Raw genomic sequence first — 26,206 nt, 5'->3', positions numbered from 1 at the left:
GACGTTGAAAGGTGCCACAGTGTCGAGTTTGGTGGAGATGTCATCTGAGAGTGCTTCAACATAGAAAATGTGTCTGACATGGACTACCATGTTTCTGTGACGAGAGAGGAGCTGTCCTCTACTACAAGTCGACACCATATCATTTGTTATTGTCAAAGCCATTAGTGTCGATAGATACCTTTTTCTTCTTTACTTGGATCTTCCATTAAGGTGTCGTGGATGGCATGTTCAGTTGCAGTGGAATTAGTCTTCTGTTCTTTGACCATGTTACTATTTTTCTTTTATTTTGTCATGGGATCTTGCAGCTTCTCTTGCACTGGTGAGTTATCTGTCCTTTAATGTCTTTTTTGACATTTTAGAACATTCACACTCTGTAGGAGAATGAGAAGCTGGTAGGCAGACCACATACAACTGGTGAAGATGTAAATGCAGTTTCTTTCCTCCCACAGGAAGCACGTTTCATAAATAGTGAAGGCACGGTGCTAGAAATAAACAGGATTAAAATGTGAAAAACACCTGAAAAGACTTCTAGGGCCGTTAGATGTCAAAATATGTAAAATGAAAATAAGTTTGTCAGCAAATCTTCTTTAAAAAAAAAAAAAAAAAAACACAAAGTCGAACACTGAGATAACGGACTGAGTTGCAGTGCTACGTATCATGGGATCTGTAAACAGTGCTTTTTTTTTAATTTTTTTTTTTTAGCTCTTCTAATGTTCTAAACCACTCAGACTACATTGTTCCACAGATGTTCAGGCATATTAAGCAGCAATCTGGGTCAAGGGTGCTGTAATGTACTTTTGGGGGTGTTTTTAAGCATTTGTAATAATTCGGAAAACTTTCAGTTTGATCATCCCAATAGTTTGCTTCTGTGCGTTGGACATGCTGGTCTCTCCATCATCTGTGAAATATATTTATATACAAAATGTTCCATGGCCCCCACACGCAGTAGGGAAATGTTTTAACATGAATGCCTTCAGATTTTATATATTCTCCCAAGGGAAATTAGAATGTTTATATTGTGTGATCTTAAATCTGGCACATAGTCTTTGGTGAGTTGATTTTTATCCCGGGTTTTGAATGCTAACTACACTTGTAAGGTGCAGTGCAGATGGATCAGCCCTTCCATCATCAGTGTTCTTCCTGTAGCAGATTCAGCCCTTGTACACTCCAGATCTAGTAAGACAAGTCACCAGTGGAGTTCGGAAAGATGTCTTTGAGGGGTGCAGTTTCATAGTCAACTGGATGATTTCAAATGGGGATTGGGTGGAATGATGTCATTCTGCAGATGAAGTGCTTATTATATCAGCCCTGGCATGGCATGAGCAAAAATAAGTTGCATTAAAAGTGAGTTTTCTGTGCTTCATTTGTAGGTTTGCCACTGTATATGTACTGGTTTGCCATCTTTACTTAATTGGCGAGTTCTCTTACTTACATTGTTGTGACACATTTTTCCATTAGGAAAACAAACGTGTTGGTGGAATGCTTGAATTCGTCTTAGTCACTGGTAAATTAATATGGATGTTTTTGCAGGCCAGCATTTTGGGGTTTTGCACACGAGGTCATTACAAACAGGGTCCAACCATCTGCAAATCATCTTTGATCCTGCTTCAGTAGGAACAGTCCAGCTCAACTGCTAGTGAACATTCGGTCTACAGAAAAAAGATGAACTGGAGTGTGTCTCAGGATAATTACCAGTGACCGGTATTAATTCACGCATTCCATTCATCGTAGTTTTATTTTTCAATGAGACACTTGTCTGTGCCTCACCAGAAGGGTGCACCTTTATTCTAAGTGCAATAGATATGCTGGATGTTGATTCCATAGCTCCCTGATCATGGGCTCAATCTGTCCTTACTAATGAGGCCCAGCAAGGCTAAAACCAGTCTTGTATTGCATCAGTTTGGTTTGGACTGTGCCTGCTGAAGCGGTACAGGATAAAGATATGGTTGGCCACTGTGTATAGTAGTACAGTGAGTCAACAAAATGAAATGTGGCTCAGAGTACCGACTTCTGCTTTTCAAACATTACCTTCCTTATGTTTTTTTGTTTCCCACGTATATGTTGCAACCAGGGTCAACATTCTAGGTCCTGCAACATTAGTAATTTATAAATAATAAGTATACTTGATTCATCTGCAATCACCAGGCGACCCAATCAAAGCAAACTTATTGGCACTGGAGTTTCTACCGAAAGGTTCGAGAACCCCTGCTCTGATTTTTATGTTCATGGATGCTTGACAGGGGTTTAGGTGGTTGCCACTTCAAGGACATTTTGCATTGTTGGATTCTGAAGCAAAGGTTAACAGTTATATTTTTCTTATAGATTTATTGAGTCTGGCCGATCCTTCAGTTGATTTGTACTTAACAGAATCAGAAACAGTCCTAAAATGCTGCACAGCTGGTGAATATAAGAATACTCTTACTCGGTGCACAGCCAAAGAGGACAATGAAAAGAAGATGAAAGCACTCAAAGAACAAATTGTAAACACACGGTGGCCTTTGGATAAAAGAATAGTCGAGAAGCTACCTCCAAGACTATGCAAAGGTACAATTATACTGCTCTTCTTTTGCCTAATATTTTGAGAAGATCATTTTGCTTTGGTGTACAAATCAACATACAACCAACAAGTGAAGGGAATTGGATCTAGAAGCCCTTTTTCTGGGCTGCCTTATGGAAAACAGTGTTATCTGAATCCATGTTGCTATAATTTCTCTCAGTATTGTAAGCAGTAAGGGAACATTTCCCTCTGCATGTAAGCACATATGATTCACTCCTAAGCTCATGGCTGTTGTCTGCGGACCTTCTTCTGTTGGTACGGTTCCTACGGCGTCTTACAACTGTATCGAACAAAGTGTGTCCAAGGGCAAAATCCAGCCCTGTATATTGGTTCTACGTGTGGAAGCCAACTTAAGTAAAGCTAGAATCTTAGTCACTAATGACAGTAAACAGATGTGACTAAGGATCCTTTGCCTCAAGTATAAGGTTTTTTACTTTATCTCTACCCTGCCGGTCCTGAAGAAAGCCCACAGTACCTCTTAGCAGGGCAGGTTAGAAGGTGAAACATGTTGGCGATCATCTGGGGTTAAATCAGTTCCTTAACCCCCACCACTCCAGCTTTACCAGTACCACAGAGGGACGTGTACAAAGAGTGGCTGGTCCACCGTAAGGTATTTTGAACCATTTTCTCTCTGTATTACAGGTGTTAGAGAACATCTTCCCCCTTCACCAGCTTTGTTGGTAACCCAACCCCACCACACCACCACATCCTCAGTCTCCATTTTTAACACTCATAAGAGCTCCCCTGCTATTCAGGGCTGTTGCATGCTCCAGTTACATTTGTTATTGGCGTGGGGAAGAGCCCTATAGTGAAACATGCCACCACCTGGTGAGTGAGAGCTTACATCCTTGAAAGAAAGGATTCCACAACACATTATCCATTTAGACAAAGGTATTGCTTCTTTGCTTCTGTTTTCTGCAGGGTACCTAGGGTTTGATTTTAATGAGATGTGCCCTAGTGATAGTCTCATATTTAAAAACTGCGAGAATCTCTTGCAAGGTTATTTCTATAGATGGGGCCACCCCTCTTTAGAATCTGTGAAATCTAAAACTATGATGGTGTTATAGTTAGATGCTTTTTTTCTTGTATAGCACAGACCTAGCATAACCTAGATCATAAAAGTTTTAGACGGTTATAGTAAAAAATGATAATTTAAAGCACAAGTGATTTTTACAAATATGAACAAAAATCGGTCCCTAGCTATGGGCTGTTAAATTAAACATTGGAATGTTGACTGCTCCACTGAAGACAGTGGAGGAACAGCGGGCCATTAACAGTGCTATGAGCAGGCTGCTATGAACTTTCCAGTGTCCGCATCCACATCCCCTACATTTCCAACTACCCTGCCTCTCCACACCCTGTGTGAATTGCGCAGAGGAGTGCAAACGTTAGAGGCTGTAGATGAGGGTACACAGCAAGCCTTCCTCCCATTTCCCTTTCACTGGAGCCTCGGAAGGCAGCGAGGAGGATTTTGTTCACCTTCTGTCTACCTTGGCTCTGCCAAATAAAAGCAGTTTGATAAACCCAAGAAGAATTGGGAGCTGATTGCTGGGCCCTTCCAAAGCATGTCATGTTCCTCTAAGATAATAAAATCAGGATTTTCGTACATTTTCATAGTGGTGCCATGAATCAATTCAATTAGGTAAAAGAATTCCATAGAAACTTAGCACATTGAAAACATCTACAGTGTCCAGAAAATACAATAGTGCCAATATGTCAAAAATTGAATTAACATTCCTTGATGAAAACATTAGACCTAAATGTTTCAATTGAAGGTTTAACAGTCACAAACAAGGAAAACGTGATTCAAGCCTTAATTTGGGCTGCCACAAAATGAATAATCAGCATGTTTATAATTTTTATATTACAACCATTTGTCTCCAGTTGTATACAAAACTGAGCATGACATAAGCAGGCGAATCTGCAGCTATAGGTCTTGCAACCCACGATAGATCCATGTCGTAGTTCAAGGATCCATGGTATTACAGGCCTAGGCCAAGATTTTATACTGCTCTATTGCCTAGTTCCATTACCACGTGCTTTGTTAATCGAAGTAAATCTGGCGACGTAGACAGGTGCTGTCAAAAAGAAAATTTCAATTTAACATCTTTATATATTTCTGCCGAGATTAATTTATTAGTATGTTTTCTGTGCCTTTCCCAAGAAGTAAAAATAAAGTACCAACTGAACATGGCCTCTATTTTGTAATTCAAGGTCAATCGCCTCAACAGCTGATTTTATTTTCCCAGTTCCAGATATAGTTTCCAGCGACAAGATATGACCTTTTCTGATTTGGCTAAGAAATTAGGTTTTTGTGTTTGACCTGTTCTTAGTGTTAGAACTGGTATTACGCCGCGTCCGAGTGGGAGAGGTCTTCCTGAGACTTGTTGGGGTATTATATAAAGAGACCCGTGTGCGCGCATTGGAGTTAACAGAGTGATAACTGAACCAATTGACATCAGCAGAGGCACACAACAGGGTTGCCCCTTATCTCTGCTGCTGTATGCCCTGGTGGCTAAGCACCAGCCTGTGCACTGTGTGAATACCATGCTTATCGAAGTACACGCTTCCCACCCTAAAGCACTCTTTAAGCTGTTGGACTTGGCCCTTTATGCAGGTCAACCTCAAACATTTTTGCCTTAATCCTTTGTTTTCTGAACCAGTTTTTGCTTTTAGGACTATCCACACATTACCACTGCTAACCAGTGCTAAAGTGCATGTGCTCTTTAATTAAAACATGGTAGAATTGGCTTGTCCCCAATTAGCCTTTTTAATTTACTTGCATGTCCCTTGTAAAGTGGTACTTCATGTACACAGGACCTGTAAATTAAATTCTACTAATGGGCTTGCAGCACTGATCGCGCCACCCACTTATGTAACCCTTTAAACCTTCCCCAGGCCAGCCATTGCAGCCTGTGTGTGCAGTGTTAAACTGCCAGTTCGAACTGGCAAGGTAAACCTCTTGCCAGGCGAAAAACCTCTCTAACAAAAAAAAAGGTCATCTCTAGGGTAGGCAGTACACAGCTCAGATGGCAGGGTGCAGTATATTTAAAAAGTTGGTCATGTACTTTAATGTTTTACATGTTCTGGTAGTGAAAAACTCCTAAATTCGATTTTCACTACTGCAAAGCCTGCCTCTCCCATTAGATAACACCGGGTTATTTTATCACATTTATTGTGTTGAGTTTCAATTGGGAGCAGGTAGACATGTTGAGTTTGGCGTCTAAAGAATTGTAAAGCCCTCTTTAAAGGAAAAGTCTAATTTCTAGTCACAATTCTGAAAATGCCACGTTTAGAAAGCTGACATTTTCTTGCCCTAACCATTTGGTGCCTCTAGCCTTATCCCGGGTCACATGACTAGGTACATATGGCAGTTGGTCTTTGTGTATTGCTTCCAGACAGTGAGACAAAGGAAAGCTAGGAGTTGGCAAGATGGGCCACTCTGAGATAACGAGGGGGAGGAGCTGTCGCCTACCACACTTGCACATCACCCTGAGTGAGCCCTCTCACAAATATTTTGACACTGGTCTTTTGTGACCGCAGACAAACTGGGGCCAGTACTGTAAGAAAGGGAATGTCAGACACCTCGAGAGGGGCGGAAGCCTCTAGCAACTTCCTCTACTTCAAAGTGGGCACCAGGTATAAATATTGGACCCTTAGACCCAACTCCTCAGTACACCTCTGGACCTTCGGACTCTACCAGGAAGAAGGGCTGCTGAAAGGACTGCCACTCTCATGGACTGTCTCTTAGAAGGACTGCTGCCCTACTGGTCTCTTGCCTGGAGAGAAGGATGGACCTGCAATTCTAAACCCAGGACCCCAGAGTGACTCCAAGGGCTAGTTAGCTGGCCTCCAGATCAGAAGCCTCAGGGACAGAGCAGGCTTCCAACAACCTTGATCCTAGCATCTGGACTATGCCATATGTGAGTCCTGCTGTCCCAAGTGGTGCCATCCCTGCCATTGATCCTTGGAAGTGGGCCTGAAGATGCTGTGCTAGCCCATCTGTGAAATCACCAGAACTGATGCATCTTCAGCACAGTGCAGCTGCCACAGAACAGAACCGGCACATTGCCTGTGCCTCCAGACACATTGCCCTCGGAACCAACACATCCCCTCTGCTGCTCAGACTTCCTCAACCGAAGCATTCTGTATTGCCGAGAGCAGCCAATCAGAACTGCCACTGCGTGACGCATCTCCTCGCCCGGACTTTGCATCTCCTATGCTGTGCAATGCAATGCATCCTCAATGCGGGACTTTTCATCACTTCACAACCAGGATTATGGTACTGTGTTCAGCAGAGCTAAGTGGATCCTGTAGCCAGCCTGCGGTCCGTTGCGGTGGGCCTGAACTTGTGACTTTGTCCTGATCTGGTGCGACCAAATAAACACAGTTGGTGCTGTATTCACTGATATCTTTAAACTTTCATATATCTCATTCTGCTGATGGATTTTTGTTGTTTAAGTTTTGATTTATTTATTACATTTTACACTATTTTTCTAAATTGGTGTAATGTTTTTCTTCTGTTGCTTTAACTTTATTACTGTTTGACGTGGTGCCTACATTTTTTACACATTGCCTGTAAGTTAAGCCTGACTGTGTCAAGCTACCAAACGTGTATGAGGTGGTGACAGTGCTTTAGTTTTCTTTTTTTTTTTTTTTCCTTTTATAAATCCCCCTTCCCATTTTTTTTTTTTTTACAGTTTCAATATTTACAACCATCATAGAGATAGCCAGTGGCTGTGTACTAAGATGGTGCGCACTTCCAAAAAAGTTTCTTCTTTGCTGGTATTAAAATCCAAAAAAGTACATATTATTGACAGTTAGACATATATAATATACGGAGTGCCAGAGTGGCTCCACACCCAGCCACAAGGTGTGTAGATTGTGATCCCTAAGGTCCACAATGAGTGAATTAAGTTGAAAGAACCACGGCACATCCAAGCATTCCAAATGTAAGTCCTTTATTCTTCTTGGGTATTCAATGAAAACAGCAAACGTTGTACCAATCCATGTATATTCAGCCGACACGTGTTTCGTCGTGAAAACGACTTTTTCAAGGCTGTGAAACAATATCCAAAACATATCATGGTCAGCCAATAGTTCCAATGTCTAGTGTACAATCTTTGCCATCACCAAAAAAATTGTACCCCTCCTTTTGTGTTAGGTGGGTTAGCAAATAACCGATCGGTGCTAGAAAGGAATACTAGGCATGCTGAATGGATATAGCCCATAGATAAGAATTTTATGGAGTGAATCGTTGTGTCACCAAGTTTACAAGATTACAAAAATGCATATCCATGACCCTAGTGGCGAACAAACGAGAGGAAGAGAGAAGATATCTATATAGAAGCAATAAAAGAACCACCAAGGATTATACTAAAGAATCATACCTCATTAAAGACTGTAAGTTATTTGATCTGTGTCACAATATGGTCGTCTTGTAATATTCGGTGTAGAAGTTGCTTATCACATGTGTGGATATATCAATATATATTTGACGGTACACCTTGGTAATGAATCAAGGTTTGTACCAGGACCATGATAAGTCCAACTGAGAAAATAATATCATCGAGAGAAAAGCTCAGTGCCTTATACTAGTAAGATGAGTAATGAAAATAGTGACATCATATACAGTACCGATCTAGAGGTGAGTGATATGTCCTTCTATATCTAGAGAAAAGGTATGTGTGTTCATACTACAAAAACATCCATCTCCTGATATGGTGGTAAGAATAAAGTAGACAATATGCACTATTAGGATTCGATCTTCAAATGCAGCCTAGCATATTGGTCCTATCTCCCTCCTAGGGAATATTCAAAACAAATTGCCAAAGTGGAGAAAAAAAATATATAGAGCTTGAAATTAAATCACCCGCACATGGAGTGTCCATTATGTTGTTGCCACATAACTCTGACTAACAACGGTAAAGCCTTTAGAAAAAGATGTACACTGCATATTTATAAATGCGGTAAAATATGGAGGCATTGAGCTTAATGTGTATCCTCTTATTTTGTCTTGCTGTCTGCAATACAGTCAAATCGTAAAGATTCAAGGAGTTTGTGACTTCCCATATTCGAAGAAACAAACGGTAATGTTATTCACGAGTCATATCTATTTAGAGAAATGCCAAGAACGTGTGTTGAAAACGTGGAGAGAGAAAAAAAGAGAAACGAGCACAATACTGTGAGCATTCTTTTTCGTATTGTATTCAAGCAACTAGCATATCTTAAAGCCAAATATATTGGCCAGGGCGGCAGAGGAATAACGGTTGGTTTATCAAGACACGTAATGTCTAACGTTAGTTAAACAATAGAGAATATTGTTAAAGATTTAGGTAAAGCGGACATGGATTCCTACCAGTCGTGTGTTCGATCCCGTTTCTTGTTTGTAGTGGTCAGAAACGCTCGTGCTGGTTTGAACCAGTTTTATAGTTTCACGAGTGATGGAAATGGAAAAGGCACAAATAAATTACCGATCTTGGTGGCGGCCATCTTAGAATGGACATAAAGCACCATAGATAAATGGAAATCAATGGTAGTAAGTATCTCAATATAACAACTTACTAAAAGATGTGGCGTATAAATTGTGTAAAAAACGAACAGTGAGAGCGTGAAAAAGTAGAAATGAAGAGAGATGCTGAATTGTGACCCACATGCTTATGTGTTGGGGAATATAAATCCTAGTCTGAGGGTAATTGTTGATGGCCAGAACGTAAACCCAGACATTGTTACAGACTTAGTATAGACTTTCTAGATCTTTCTATCTATGTACAGAAGGACATCCTTTGCAGTAAACTGTTTAGAAAACCCACAGTGACCAATTCCATTCTACATGCCTCTAGTGCCCATCCGCCTTCCCAAATAAGAGCCAACCCCTTTGGGGAAGCAATAAGGATAAGACGCAATTGCTATGATGAACATGAATTTACCAACCAACTTGACTTACTAAAACAGCGATTTCTAAACAGGGGCTATTCGGAAAAGCGATGGGACAAAACAGATAGAAGAATTCGCACTATAGATAGAACTACACTCTTAACCAATGCAAGACCTAAGAAACTAACCAAAGAGAATAAGGCACTGAGTTTAATTACCCCCTACAGCACTATCAGTTCAGACGTGTTCAAAATTCTAAAAAGGAACTGGCCACTATTATTGGCTGACAACACCTTGAAAAGTGGTCTCAGTGATAGACCCAATGTCATATACAGTCGGAGACGCACACTAAGAGATCAGTTGTGTCATAGCTTCTTACCTGGTCGCACTAACAATGACTGGATTCCTAAACCACCTCTTGGTTTCTACAAATGTGGCCAATGTATCATTTGTCAATACACTATTGATAAAATTAAAACATTTTGTTACAATACGGGTGTTACGCATCATATCAAACATTTCATAAACTGCAACATCAAATATGTGGTGTATTGTCTGATATACGTTTGTAATCATATATATGTAGGGAGCACCATCAGACCCTACAAGGAAAGGCTATAGGAACACTTTCGAGCAATCAAAAACAACAATAAAGACTATCCGTTTGCTCTACATTTTAATTCTGTACACACACAGCAGGACTTACATCACATTAAAACACATGGTATTGCCACGCTAGGTGGCTGTGCAAGGGGTGGCAACAAAACACTATTACTTAGACAACTGGAAAGTAAATGGATAATTAAGCTGCGGGCAGTGGAGGAGGGACTAAACAAGGAAAAAGATTTACATGTTTTTTTGTAATTGTTACTTGATAGTTTTCATAATAACAACATATGCAATACTATGTTAGTAAATATGCGGAGTTAAGATATGATATTTTCAAAGAGGATGCTTCATAATGATTTGCGACATTTTGCATTGCTAATAAATATATGTACATAGTATTGAGTAACACAGTATGTTGTATGTGGATAACATTGCAACAATGTCTGGGTTTACATTCTGGCCATCAACAATTACCCTCAGACTAGGATTTATATTCCCCAACACATAAGCATGTGGGTCACCATTCAGTATCTCTCTTCATTTCTACTTTTTCACGCTCTCACTGTTCGTTTTTTACACAATTTATACTCCACATCTTTTAGTAAGTTGTTATATTGAGATACTTACTACCATTGATTTCCATTTATCTATGGTGCTTTATGTCCATTCTAAGATGGCCGCCACCAAGATCGGTAATTTATTTGTCCCTTTTCCATTTCCATCGCTCGTGAAACTATAAAACTGGTTCAAACCAGCACGAGCGTTTCTGACCACTACAAACAAGAAACGGGATCGAACACATGACTGGTAGGAATCCATGTCCGCTTTACCTAAATCTTTAACAATATTCTCTATTGTTTAACTAACGCTAGACATCACGTGTCTTGATAAACCAACCGTTATTTCTCTGCCGCCCTGGCCAATATATTTGGCTTTAAGATATGCTAGTTGCTTAAATACAATACGAAAAAGAATGCTCACAGTATTGTGCTCGCTTTTCTCTTTTTTTCCTCTCTCCACGTTTTTAACACACGTTCTTGGCATTTCTCTAAATAGATATGACTCGTGAATAACATTACCGTTTGTTTCTTCGAATATGGGAAGTCACAAACTCCTTGAATCTTTACGATTTGACTGTATTGCAGACAGCAAGACAAAATAAGAGGATACACATTAAGCGCAATGCCTCCATATTTTACCGCATTTATAAATATGCGGTGTACATCTTTTTCTAAAGGCTTTACCGTTGTTAGTCAGAGTTGTGTGGCAACAACATAGTGGACACTCCATGTGCGGGTGATTTAATTTCAAGCTCTATATATATTTTTTCTCCACTTTGGCAATTTGTTTTGAATATTCTCTAGGAGGGAGATAGGACCAATATGCTATGCTGCATTTGAAGATCGAATCCTAATAGTGCATATTGTCTACTTTATTCTTACCACCATATCAGGAGATGGATGTTTTTGTAGTATGAACACACATACCTTTTCTCTAGATATAGAAGGACATATCACTCACCTCTAGATCGTTACTGTATATGATGTCACTATTTTCATTATTCATCTTACTAGTATAAAGCACTGAGCTTTTCTCTCGATTATTTTCTTTTCTCAGTTGGACTTATCATGGTCCTGGTACAAACCTTGATTCATTACCAAGGTGTACCGTCAAATATATATTGATATATCCACACATGTGATAAGCAACTTCTACACCGAATATTACAAGACGACCATATTGTGACACAGATCAAATAACTTAGTCTTTAATGAGGTATGATTCTTTAGTATAATCCTTGGTGGTTCTTTTATTGCTTCTATATAGATATCTTCTCTCTTCCTCTCGTTTGTTCGCCACTAGGGTCACTGATGTGCATTTTTGTAATCTTGTACACTGGGTGACACAACGACTCACTCCATAAAATTCTTATCTATGGGCTATATCCATTCAGCATGCCTAGTATTCCTTTCTCTAGCAATCTAGGCGAGCACCAATCGGTTATTTGCTAACCCACCTAACACAAAAGGAGGGGTACAATTTTTTGGGTGATGGCAAAGATCGTACACTAGACATTGGAACTATTGGCTGACCATGATATGTTTTGGATATTGTTTCACAGCCTTGAAAAAGTCGTTTTCACGACGAAACACATGTCGGCTGTATATACATGGATTGGTACAACGTTTGCTGTTTTCATTAAATACCCAAGAAGAATAAAGGACTTACATTTGGAATGCTTGGATGTGCCGTGGTTCTTTCAACTTAATTTACAACCATCATGTTGGTCACCTTGGATCAGTACAATAGTGATACATGTTATACTTCAGCATTCAAAGATAGCCACGGAATGCAATGTTTAGTGGGTTGCCATCTTGGAAAGCGATTTTAACTTCAAAGTGGTTAAAACTTTGCTTCTAAATGTGCCAGCTTTGTTGCAACTTTAAAACAATGATGCACTATATACAATATCGTAATACGGCTGCGTGCTGGTATGTTTAATTTTACAGGGAGTGCAGAATTATTAGGCAAATTAGTATTTTGACCACATCATCCTCTTTATGCATGTTGTCTTACTCCAAGCTGTATAGGCTCGAAAGCCTACTACCAATTAAGCATATTAGGTGATGTGCATCTCTGTAATGAGAAGGGGTGTGGTCTAATGACATCAACACCCTATATCAGGTGTGCATAATTATTAGGCAACTTCCTTTCCTTTGGCAAAATGGGTCAAAAGAAGGACTTGACAGGCTCAGAAAAGTCAAAAATAGTGAGATATCTTGCAGAGGGATGCAGCACTCTTAAAATTGCAAAGCTTCTTAAGCGTGATCATCGAACAATCAAGCGTTTCATTCAAAATAGTCAACAGGGTCGCAAGAAGCGTGTGGAAAAACCAAGGCGCAAAATAACTGCCCATGAACTGAGAAAAGTCAAGCGTGCAGCTGCCACGATGCCACTTGCCACCAGTTTGGCCATATTTCAGAGCTGCAACATCACTGGAGTGCCCAAAAGCACAAGGTGTGCAATACTCAGAGACATGGCCAAGGTAAGAAAGGCTGAAAGACGACCACCACTGAACAAGACACACAAGCTGAAAAGTCAAGACTGGGCCAAGAAATATCTCAAGACTGATTTTTCTAAGGTTTTATGGACTGATGAAATGAGAGTGAGTCTTGATGGGCCAGATGGATGGGCCCGTGGCTGGATTGGTAAAGGGCAGAGAGCTCCAGTCCGACTCAGACGCCAGCAAGGTGGAGGTGGAGTACTGGTTTGGGCTGGTATCATCAAAGATGAGCTTGTGGGGCCTTTTCGGGTTGAGGATGGAGTCAAGCTCAACTCCCAGTCCTACTGCCAGTTCCTGGAAGACACCTTCTTCAAGCAGTGGTACAGGAAGAAGTCTGCATCCTTCAAGAAAAACATGATTTTCATGCAGGACAATGCTCCATCACACGCGTCCAAGTACTCCACAGCGTGGCTGGCAAGAAAGGGTATAAAAGAAGGAAATCTAATGACATGGCCTCCTTGTTCACCTGATCTGAACCCCATTGAGAACCTGTGGTCCATCATCAAATGTGAGATTTACAAGGAGGGAAAACAGTACACCTCTCTGAACAGTGTCTGGGAGGCTGTGGTTGCTGCTGCACGCAATGTTGATGGTGAACAGATCAAAACACTGACAGAATCCATGGATGGCAGGCTTTTGAGTGTCCTTGCAAAGAAAGGTGGCTATATTGGTCACTGATTTTTTTTTGTTTTGTTTTTGAATGTCAGAAATGTATATTTGTGAATGTTGAGATGTTATATTGGTTTCACTGGTAATAATAAATAATTGAAATGGGTATATATTTTTTTTTGTTGAGTTGCCTAATAATTATGCACAGTAATAGTCACCTGCACACACAGATATCCCCCTAACATAGCTAAAACTAAAAACAAACTAAAAACTACTTCCAAAAATATTCAGCTTTGATATTAATGAGTTTTTTGGGTTCATTGAGAACATGGTTGTTGTTCAATAATAAAATTAATCCTCAAAAATACAACTTGCCTAATAATTCTGCACTCCCTGTATTTATGTATTGCAAGCATATGCCTGCCATTTTTTGGAGGACAGCATGTTTTTCTTCAACAACGTAACTTTGAATAGATCATTTTGTGCAAATTTTCAGTAGACCCTTAGCAATCACACAATTTTTAAACGTACCTCGAGATAACACTGCAGAGATGGTGCAGGGTAGGTGAGTATTGTATGTACTTTAAAGTGCTTGTTATGAATGAATTCCGCAACAACAGTACAAATATAGAGATGTAATTGAACAGAACAGGGAATTGGCAAGTTTATGAGCTGGGCAAATCACTACGGTGGATTTGAAACACATATAAAATAAACTATTGGCACGAGTAAATTGCTCTAAAGTCTATTTTTCTTTTACGTTTCAGCTTTACAGGAAGCATGCGAGGAACGGGGTGGACTCTATGTTCAGCTCACTAACCTTCTGCCTATGCGCGTGGCATCGTATATGATCATGCCTTACACTCTTCCTGTGGAATCTGCATATTCTGTTGCCTTAAGGTGAGTTTGCCCAATAATGTACCACTTCTGCATGCAATCATTTACTGCTTTACCACCGTGTTCCCTTTACGCTAACACACAACGCATTTTTAGACCGATTTCTACCTTGTTAAAACTCAATTCATTGGTTTATTAATAATTTATATTCATTTGCATGCACTTCCTTCAGTCTTAAATTCATTTTTCTCTTGAGAATGTGTCAATCGAAATTTCAGTTGGAGCATGTTCTCTCGTGAACTCATGGAACATAGTTTTGGAGCCCTGTAGTTCCCTCTCATTCTCAAGTCCATTTGTGGGTTGTAGGTGTTTAAAGTCGAAAGCTGCTAAGTGTACATTAGCTCCTTACCTGCAAATGACATTATCCTTACAGTGGTTCCTGGTTGATGGCTGTTTTATAGCTCAGGCCCTCATTACGAGTAGCTTCTTAATTCCAGTGGGACAGGTAAGAGCTTTTAACCAACCCCATCGGAAATATGAGATGCACTGGGTTTCCACAGATGTTTTTATTTTCAAACAATTTTTTTCTGCTGAATCTAGATGGAATCCCTAGGGCTAGGGGAACTAAGGAATTCCTTATTTCTTAGGGGACCCTTGGGGTCCCACTTTAAGTGACCAGATTTTCCACACTATTACAGTGCACACTTCTACATATCCCCATCACTGGTAACTCCGAGGGTGGTGAACATCTGGGTCATTTTAAGGGCCATGTGTAACGAGTTTTTGAGCGCCCTGCTACCCAGAATGTCAGCAGTCCTCGCTACACTCGTATCAGGCCTTTCTCTAATTCGCTTCTCCATTTGACCTCACTGCTTCAGTGTTGTCTGGTGTATCACTTTCGTCTTCCAAGTACACTCCTTTACTTGCTCACTTTCTTGGTCCATTACTTTGCCAGAATTCTTCTCCACTAGAGTCCAATAAATATCTTCTTGGATCCTGACACCATCTGTTTTTCTTTTTCTACAATAATTGCTGAATAAATGCTACCTCCTCTTGGTTTCTAGGTTGCAAACGTCAACTTCACATTCTTCTAAGAGCACACCAACTTAATCGTTTTGTTATTAACTATTGTTTCATGTAGATTGTTTCTTGGCCTTTGTGCTGCAGTTCCTGAAAAAACATTTCTATATTTTATTCATACAGTACAATGCGCAGTCACTCCCTGATGGTAACAAGCATGTGTTTTGAGAGTTTCTCATGCTCACACCAGTCAGCCAGTTTACTTTCATTTCAATTACTATAATCTTTCTCAAGTATTGGCGATGTGATGGAAGTAAATGTTGTTGCTCAGGTCAGCTGTTTTAAAGCAGTTTAAGTAAAAGCATTACTTTGATCGAAATGACTTGAGAATGCTGTTTGATATCAAATACCTTAGACCATGAATCAGTTAGACATTGCTTATATTCTTCAAGACTGTAGCATGTGGTATTTCTGTAGGACAAACCTAGCCATAAGGCATTGGAGTGCTGTACAGGGTCAATGTTTGTCAAAAAGATGCAATCTTAGTTAATCAGTTAACCTTCTATGGATTTGGGGTGTCACGTGTAGAGAACCAGCTCCCTGTGTTGGCAAATAAAGCACACAGCAATATTTCGCAACCTTTTACTCTACAGCGAGCGTGGATATGTGACACTTGGAAATTTTCTTTTCAGTTTGAGGTTCTTTCACATTTATTAAATTAATAGTTTATTTGAAAAATAGCACTTCAAAGTAAAAAGGAAGCAGTGCCACAATGTATACAGGACAGCACTGTGCCCTGAGATGTTATCTAATAGCATAGTTGCATACCATTAACAAAACCTGAAAGTTAGGGCAACAGTCTAGATTTGCTTCTTCCTTTATACTTTTCTCTTACTTTAGGATTGCTTTCTTTCTTGGTTTTGTATTGTCCAACACTTTCTTCCTTTTGACTGAATTTAACTCGCCGGTTTTTGTGTGAGGGGAGTGTTTTTGAGGCGTTCCAGGATGCTTAGCATGATGGGTTCCAAAGGAGGTGTAGGAACCATTCTTTTTTCTTGAAGGATTCCGGTATTTCATAACGAGTACTCTGGTTTCAAAACTGCTTTTACTGGGATGTGAAATAGATATATTTCTCATTACTTCTGATGACGGTGATTGAGGACATTGGGAGTGAAACCTCTTGAGCACATAAAAAGCCAAAGTCTTGGTGGCAAGATAAATTGAGGCCCCCACGGACTGAGCACCTCCATAATGCCTCACAGCCAGCTGCATGTCACAGCGTTTACCACTTTATGGCTTTTTTGACCTAAACATTTTCACTCAGTCCTTTGCCCAGCTGAGCGAAACTGCTCCCCACCAATATACTTTTTTTGGATGTAGGTTTCACACCCGCCGGGGTCTCTCCTTACACTCATTACCTCATGCAGGGGCATAACTGTCATTAGTGCTGTGGCACCAGGGCAAGAGGCTTGATGGGATCACTGCACCCCAATTATAAATTGTTTTCTTCTTAACTGGGGCAGAGGCTCAATTTCAATGCTTGCTTTAGCACCCAGTGCAACCTTGTTTATGCCACTGATCCCTTGCCAGCAAGGGGAAGTTTTTTTCTGATCTCGATGTGACGATGGTGATAATCTCACTATAAAGAGGGTGACCTAAGGTATTTGACCATCATTGACCTCGAGAGACCATCATTGATGTCAGCTAAGCTTCAAAGCTGAAATGATGCCTCCTGACAAACAGATTTATAGTTCACAGCAAGAGCAACTGTAATTGGGTGACATCACAAGGTATCCCATATTACTCAGGATCACCAAGTTAGTTCCTCTTACTAGCTATCTTGAGAGTCATAATCCTAACACTAGTGCCTTAATCCAGAGTTGGAGTTAGTGATGGACTCCACTTATCAGAGGTTCTTACTCTTGTGATTATCCTTACATGTGTCAGACTGGTCTAGAAAGCTTTTCCCCAGCAGCAGCTATTCAACACTGTCAAGTGGTGCCAGGCGGCTTCAACCTCTACTCTGTCTACCAAGCATAGCAACATCAGAATATATTAGGTCCCACCTGGCATGCACTCATCTATGAAACATGAACACGGTCCAAAGCGCTCTCTGTGATTCAACATAAAAATTCCTTAGCATTTTGAAAGCAATTAGGTCAAGTGTCTTCTCCAAAAATCTAGCAGCAAATTCTCGTTCTCAGATTCATTAGACATCTTTATGGAATGTTCAGGCCTGCAATTCTTGTGTTAGCATGCACCTGAAAGCAGTCAGGCAGTGGGTGACAGGGGTGTGGAATTTATTAAAATATCTGCTTGTCCATGGGACAGGTTGCATCATGAATCTAGTAGTGCTGAAAAAAAAATCCACTTGTCCCGTTGGTGCCATGTAGTTCAGTGACAAATTAGGGCAGCAATCTCATTATATGAGAGCACGGATAACAGCCTCTCTCATTATGCCAGGGATCATACTATTGTAGAGTCTGAATACTAGCAATTCCCTTATTTTGCACCTTTCAGCAGATCTACATACTGGGCTGGAGATAAGGGTAAGCAATAGTTCCAGGGTTGGAATGCCCTTTTTAGTTTGTACAAACCTATTAACTTGCCTATTTTTGGGTTTCCACCAGCTCTTCTCTAATCTTTTCCCATACTGAGAAAGGTTGGAAGTTTACTCCTGATGCGGACAGAAGTAAAACTTCTTCCAAGGTTGGGGAAAAAGTGGTTGGAGGGAAAGTGAACCTGTAAAAACTTAACAGATTTTCACATGAACAAATCTACACATGCGTACTTGCTTGTGATAAAATGTAGTTCACAAATATTTTCTAGGAGTACGATATTCTAGCCTACGTCTGTGAATTCTTGTGACTTGAGAAGTTGTAAATCTGCATGAATGCAAGGACATATACCATGGGCACACTTTTGTGATTTTCCTTAAGAATTGGGCACCAATTGGTTATCCAAGACCTTTTATTTTTATCAAAATTCTATCTCTCTCTCTGTATTTATCAGCTGCCTTCAATGTGAGTGACAGCATTCTTCTCTTTCCCAACGAGCATACTGGCACAGAAAGTAGTTTTATTCAGTTCGAGGAGCTACTGTGGCAATGTGTAATTTTTGCTTTGTGCCAGTGTTTGTTCTGATGGTGAGGGCCCGGCAACTCCCACAACAGTGTTTTACAAAAACCATGTCAAAACAAGACAGACATTGACAAAACCAAAAGTCTGACCACCAATGTCAGACATATTGTCTTTGTCAATGCTTGTTTATTTTATTTTCATGTTTCCCATAATCTTGTTGAAATTAGTTACACTGAATTTCCATTAAGAATATTTTTGGGGAAATACTAGCTTGCATTAACACACTTACTAAATGATGCTTCAAAGAAGTGGTACCTAACATTTCACAGTAGTTTAGCAAAACATTTGTTTTCCTAGTTGCAATTTTGATGAGCATTTTATTTTGAAAGCAAAGCATGACTCTTGCTTTCAAGGTTTGTAGGAAACTGGCCCTTGTTGCAGTTACCCCCCCTCCCACACTCTTTTTGCCTGATGTTGATGCTGACTTGATTGAGAGTGTGTTGGGATCCTGCTAACCAGGACCCAGCACCAGTGGCCTTTCCCTAAAACTGTACCCACAATTGGCACACCTCTGGCACACAGATAAGTTCTTTGTAAAAGGTACCATTGGTACCAAGGGCTCTCTGGCCAGGGAGGGTCCCTAAGGGCTGCAGCATATGTTGTGCCACCCTAAGGGACCCCTCACCAAACACATGCACTCTGTCATGGCAGATTGTGTGTGTTGGTGGAGAGAAAAAGGCAAAGTCGACATGGCATCCCTCTCGGGGGCCATGCCACCAAACACTGCCTCTGGCATAGGTAAGTCACCCCTCTAGCAGGCCTTACGCCCTAACGCAAGGGTGTACTATACCTCAGGTGAGGGCATAGCTGTATGAGCAAAATGCCCCTACAGTGTCTAAGTCCATTCTTAGACATTGTAAGTGCAGTGTAGCCATATTAAGTATATGGTCTGGTAGTTTGTCATTACGAACTCAACAGCTCCATGATGGCTTCACTAAATACTGGGAAGTTTGGTATCAACCTTCTCAGCACAATAAACCCATACTCATGCCAGTGTTGGATTTATTCTAAAAAGCCCACAGAAGGCATCTTAGAGATGCCATCTGTATTTTATCCAATCCTCTAGTGTAGGACTGACTGGTCTGTGCGAGTGGGGAGAGGGCCTTTGTGCCCTCTGAGGCCAGAAACAAAGCCTCCTCTGGGTGGAGGTGCTTCACACCTCCCCCCTGCAGGAACTGTACCACCTGGCGGTGAGCCTCAAAGGCTCAGGCCTTGTGTTACAATGCCCCAGGGCAGTTCAGCTAGTGGAGATGCCCGGCCCCTGGCAAAGCCCAGTTTTGGCTGCCAGTTCGGCGGGAAACTTAAGAAAAACTTAGAGGAGTGACCACTTCAGCTGGGACCACCCCCAAGGTGTCGAGAGCTGAGGTGACCCCTCTCTCTGCAGAATCCTCCATGTTGATTTTGAGGACATGGAGCAATAGGATGAGGTTTGTGCCCCCTCTCCAAAGGGAGTGGGCATAGGAGGATGTAGCCATCCTCAGGGACAGTAGCCATTGGCAGTAGCCAAGGACCCCTCTGACCCCTGTAACGCCCCTAAATCTTGTATTTAAGGGCTTCCCTGAACCCAGCTCACCAGATTCCTGGTGACCTGCCAAAAAGGACTGCATAGCTGAAACCCCCAGCCAGGGTTGTGGAAATTTCAAATAAATGTATTTGTCCAAGGGACAAAATGTTATTGAAATCTACTTGTCTTGTAAAAATGGCTACTTGTTCAACATATTACCTACATCAGTTAGCTGGTCTGAAAAAATGAATATTTTGGAACTGGAAACGTGTTTGCAGTTTGGGAAGGTGCTTTTGGGTGTTGTATTTGTACATTTTGAAAAGACACTTATAATGTGTATTTTTTCTTATTAACTATTAACCACAGAACTTTGCTGGTATAGAGATCATATTGCCACTTAGCAATACACTGATTGCAAACGGCGATCAAAAAATTACAAGCAATTGTTCCCTAGGTGCATTAACTTACTGAGCTATCACTATGATATTGTAATATGTGATCTCAAGCAATACACAACAACTGGTAAATAGTTTGGCGATTAAGACCCATCGCTTACAAACTAAACGTGCATCTGTGCAGCCCGATATGTATCCACCGAACTCTCTCGAAGGTTGGTGTCCATGAGCTGCAGATTACAACTAGCAGTTTGTGAAGGGCAAGTTCCATTTGACATCTGACTCTGAGTTTATCGAGCAACATAGATTATCTTCTTTACTACTTTATAATGCTAATTCTTTTCCATGTTCTGTCCCTGTTCTCTCTTGTTCCCTGGCCTGTGGTTTCTCATTTCCTCTAATGTTGAATATATTTTTAATTTTCATTACTTTTCCTCTTGTTTTTATGCAACTCCCACTTTGATTTCTAGTAGTCTGTCACCTTGTTATCTTTACTCTCCTTTGCTCTTTCACTCACTTCACATCAGTGGGAAGGTGCTGACGAAGTGAAGAGCAGAAACTTCTGGAGCAGCTCTATTCAAGGTTCAAATCCCAAAGATCTCTATAGAGTGCAGAGGCCAGATGCTTATTTTTTCTCTCTCTCTCTCTCTCTCTCTCTCTCTCTCTCTCTCTCTCTCTCTCTCTCTCTCTCTCTCTCTCTCTCTCTCTCTCTCTCTCTCTCTCTCTCTCTCTCTCTCTCTCTCTCTCTCTCTCTCTCCACATTCACACACTCTACAAAGTGAAACATATCTACTATGCACACACACCATCCTGCAGAGACACCCTACACAGACAACCTCCTAAAATTACACACATCCACATTGCAAATATTCCTACCTGCCGTCCACACACCATTCAATGACACACACACACTTTACAGACATAAGTACAGCCAAACCCTCCCTCCCCTTTTGTGCATATTCACACACTTTGCAGTGAAAACCTACACACATCCCTCCCAGGGTGTACACACACTCAAGCACTTGGGAACCTGCAAACACCCACTGGAGACAACCAGCAGCAAAGGGCACATCTCAACAGAGCTACACTGATTAAACTCAGCGGCCCTAATGACAGTCTACTGCTTGAGTCAGTGGCTCTAAGATGAGGAGAGAGGTGATAAAAAAGAAGGGGGCAGAGTGACAAACCTCTCCTTTACTCAGTACCTCCAACTCTCTAACTGGGCCCATATCATTTATAACAAAAGCTTTCTATACTTCAGGGTTGTCCCAACTTGAAAATCTCACTCACAATATTTATTCTACATTCCTTTCGTCACCAGTTTATTGCAGTTTTTCACTTTCAACCGTTCTTGTCATGGTGCACTTATGAGCGGCATGCCTTGATCTAAATTGTTTTACTATATATAACACTGAAGCACCTTGCAGTCTAAATTCATTAAAAAAAGAATGGCGTGTTTCCTGTATCTGTTCATCTTAACTGCAGCCTATTCTGCAAACCATGAACTTGGGAAGAGTCTGGTTGTGTTCAATTAGGAGGGCTGTGCAAGGATGTTGATTAAATCATAAACTGTGACTCATTCAAAATCAGTCACTTATTCTGAAAATAGAATAGATAATCAGAGCATCCCACTGTTCTCAGACTGTATACTGTTAATTATCCAGTCCCTAAAAAGCCTTTTTACACGTGTGGCATGGAGAAAGGATGCCCACTACAATCAGGTTGCACACTTTTACATTATGCAGGTTTTTTTTAATGAGCACATTTCCTTGCATGGAACAAAATTATTTTTCTTTTCTTAATACCACTGACAGGTTCAGAGTTTTTGCTGCAGTGCTAGCTGATCAAAGCAGATGAGGCAGGACGGGGTACTCGCTTGGCACACTGAGGCTTCTCTGATGTTTATTTCTAGCCAGGCATGACACAGAAGGAGGTGTGGTCCAGTTTATCATTTAAGTTCATATAGTATAAAGCTAATTACTCTCGACAGCGCTTGGCTGTGAGTACCAAAGTGCCTCAGTTCACCCCTTTGTAGCGTGATTAAATGTCTAGTTGTCCGTGGGACAAACTAGACATTTGATCGTGTCCCCTATGGCAATCTAATTGGTTCGGGCATCGGGCAATATAAATCCCCCACCCCTGCCCAGCAGAGAAAAAGGAAGCTGACAACTGACTTGGCCCCAGCTCTACTGGCCTGTCTCCTGCTTCAGAGAACCTGCACAAGCACAGCGACATATCCAGCAGCGGGACCAGCAACCTCTGCCAAGCTCCAGAGGACTGCCCTGCACCCAAAAGGACCAAGAATTCCCATGGACAGCAGCCCCGTCCAAAGAAGAAACAGCAACCAAGGACCCCAACCCCACTCCGAATGTGTGAGTCCTGACCACTCTGCACCCGACGCCCACAGCCCGTGTCCAGGTGGCCCAACCAGCTAGAGAGGATCCCCAGGCGATTTTGAGCAAGTGCCTACCCTGGGTTGACCTCTCCACCCTCCCCGACAACGCCTGCAGAGGGAATCCAGAGTACCCCACTGACCGCGAAAGCTCCAGACGAAGATATTTGACGCATAAAGAGACACTGCACCCGCAGCCCCAAGGCTTTTGAGAACCCGACTTCCGGTGCACTAACATTCAGAAGGCGGCCCTCCTCTCTGTTCAGCCTGTGGTTTGCCCGAGACGACCTCCTAGACCTCGCCTGCAGCTTCTGAGTGACTCCAGGGGCCCCCTTATAGAGAATCATTGGAGACCCGACATCTTGTTTGCACCCTGCACCCAGGCCGCCCCAGCACAGCTGGGGGTGTATGTTTGGTGCCTACTTGTGGGCCGCCCCCAGTGCTCCGCTAAACCCCCCAGGTCTGCCCTCCGAAGACACAGGTAGTTACCTACCTGCAGATCTGAAACTAAGTGCCCCCAGTCTCCATAGGAGCCCATATTGATTTTGCCTACACTTTGACCTCTGCTCCCGTCCTGCCCTGTGTTGCTGGTGGTGGGTGTTTGGGGTTAACTTGAACCCCAACCTGTAGACTTCCTAACCCCCGGAGACTGGAACTGTAAGTGTTTTACATACCTGTAAAACAATATAACTTCCATCCCTTCCCCCAGGAACTGTTTCTGAAAATTGCATTGTCAACTTTTAAAACAGATTGGCAATATTTCAAAAACTGTATATGTGTGAAATATGAAACTATTGAAGTACTTACCTGGAAATTGAAGCTTCTGGTTCTAAAAATAAAGAACATATATTTTTGCTATATAAAAAACATTGGTCTGGAGTTAAGTCATTGAGTGTGTGCTTCTTATGTTGTCTGTGTGTAAAACAAATGCTTTGCAATACCCTCTGATGAGCCTAATTTCTCGACCACACTACCACAAAAGAGAGCATTAGTATTATCTTCTTTAGCCTCTATTACGCCTCTGGGGAACCCATGAACTCTGTGCACACTATATTCCATTTTGATATAGTATATACAGAGCCAGCTTCCTACAAGCTTATACAAATTTTTGCATCTACCCATGGAGCATTATGGGAGCATTATACGTAGTCTTTGATTGTTAAACTTTGCAAATATGTCTAACACATGTTTATGCTGGAACCACTGTCAGTAGTGCAGTCCGAGCTTATAACATTTTCTTAGAGTGCTCACCCTAATAATAAAGGCTTTGCATTAATGAACCATACATACAAGTTCAAACAGTATTAACATAGGGACACAAATACTACCTTAACTGCAGACCATGCCCCACCCTGATCCATAGTGTACTTTAAACTTGAACCCAAAGGGTTGGTGCTGCAGGGAGTTTGGGTCTACCTGTCCCAAGGACATAATAAACATGAAACCTTGTATTGGCCTCCAAACAATATGTCCTGCACATTAGGCTATAGGATAAAGGGCGTCTACTTTTATACCAACATAGTTATACTACATAAATGTACTGGACAAATGAGTACTATTCCAGCTATTAAAAAGGCTTATGACGCAAGCTATTGGCATGTTTCTTTCATCATCAATAATTGTCACTAGGTATCTGAGATTTTCAAAGTAGAGTTCAAGTTGGCAGGTACTTGCAGTTCCAGGAATGGCCCATGTTGTGAAAATTTGTTCTATGAAACCTGAAGAGCAGTCCTGCAGGTCTTAACTACAAGCATGTCCCCAAATATTGAGCAGTCACTACATAACAGTTTCAGGGCCCAGGATCAGAAACTCAGTTGTGTGCTTTCAAAACTATGCAGAGGCACGGTAACGGCTATACAGTTGAGCTATTTTAGTGATTTTAGTCTGTGAACTGACTGTGATTGTTTACCTGATTTTTTATCTGCTGATTAGCTGTTTTGGGGCTTTTGTTGACGCACTTTTGCTTTTACCTGCACTACTCTTGCTGGCTCCCTCGCTCTCTGGTCTGCCACCGGCTTTGGCCGTTTTAATGCAGAGAGAGCTTGGTCTTTGGTTTTCTCTACTTCCTGTTTTTTTGTTTTTTGGCCATTAGTATGCCGCCATTTTGGGCAGGTCGGTGCTCTAGTCTTTCTTGACCGCTCAAACACTGGCATTTAAGCAGTGGTACAGCGCAGATGTGCCAAAAGCATGCCAAAGGCAAGCACGTCCGCGCCTGGATGATGCCAGATACCAGGACCCCTGCCCTGTTTTTAATTTTTGTTTGCTCTGACTGCTGCCTTTGTGATGATGGCTAGGAAGGCCTTAGTGACATACTCCTCCACTCAAATAAAACAGATTAGTACGTGCTGCACAAATTTCACATCCTTTTGCACTTGACTTTTCCGCACCCCTAGAGGGACCAGCAACTAGTAACTCATGCAGGTTTTCCTGCGCAGCTACAGATAAGTTACTGGGAGTTAGTAAGACAAGGAGCCTAACTTACCTCATTCTATGCCCTCTATGATACCCCCTGTGAAGGCTCTAAAAAACATGGCAGCACACTCCTCTAAATAGCAAGCCTGCTAAAACTGATAGCTTTTTTTGTAATTTATTAGATCCATGGCAGAGCATTCCACTGAAATATGGGATTTAATTTCCTTCTTCTGTCCCAAACTATGCTTTTTTTACCGAAACATGACTTTGCAGCTCAGCGCCCCCCTGCGACCCACTAGCTACTCCCGACCACTACTCGCTGGTGAAATTAGATAGGGAAGAGCACCCTGGAGGGGGTGTTGTAATTAATTTCCACAACTCCTTCAAAGTCGAATTGATACCCTATTTTCAGCCTGGATCAAGAGGTTATCTTCAAGATCACACATTCTAACAATGAGGCCTGGAGAGGTGCTAACTGCCCACCGGGACCTAGTAAAGATTTCTCTCAGACACTAATTGACCTTGTGGTCCCCTATATCATAGCCACTGACAAATTTATACTGCTGGGTGACTCTAACTACCATGGTGAAGATACCACTAACCAAGGGGCACTGCAACTTCTAACTGATATGGAGACAATCTGGCTAGCTTAAAAAGTGACAGCCCCATTATAGGGCTGGACATACCCTGGACTTTATCTTTACTAACATAGCAGATATCACCTTTGTACCGCCTTTGCCCAACACCTGGTCACACCACCATCTGATCAAGTTTTTTATTCCATGTATTAC

General features: G+C 41.5%; 1 protein-coding gene across 3 annotated transcripts in view; it reads left to right on the top strand.

The window, feature by feature from the left end:
• The window catches only part of LOC138287664 (patatin-like phospholipase domain-containing protein 2), a 159,732-nt gene that overhangs the window by 113,794 nt on the left and 19,732 nt on the right, over positions 1-26,206 (top strand). For 2 of the 3 annotated variants that reach the window (XM_069228290.1, XM_069228289.1), the window contains exons 6-7: positions 2,323-2,544; positions 14,483-14,615. In XM_069228290.1, the coding sequence (XP_069084391.1) occupies positions 2,323-2,544; positions 14,483-14,615 (355 nt within the window). The remainder of the gene's footprint in view (positions 1-2,322; positions 2,545-14,482; positions 14,616-26,206) is intronic. The other variant, XM_069228291.1, reaches the window with a different exon arrangement.

The sequence above is a fragment of the Pleurodeles waltl genome, chromosome 4_1, assembly GCF_031143425.1.
Source record: "Pleurodeles waltl isolate 20211129_DDA chromosome 4_1, aPleWal1.hap1.20221129, whole genome shotgun sequence".
NCBI lineage: Eukaryota > Metazoa > Chordata > Amphibia > Caudata > Salamandridae > Pleurodeles > Pleurodeles waltl.
Note: the sequence above shows the minus strand (reverse complement) of the source record. Positions and strands in the feature narration are given on the sequence as shown.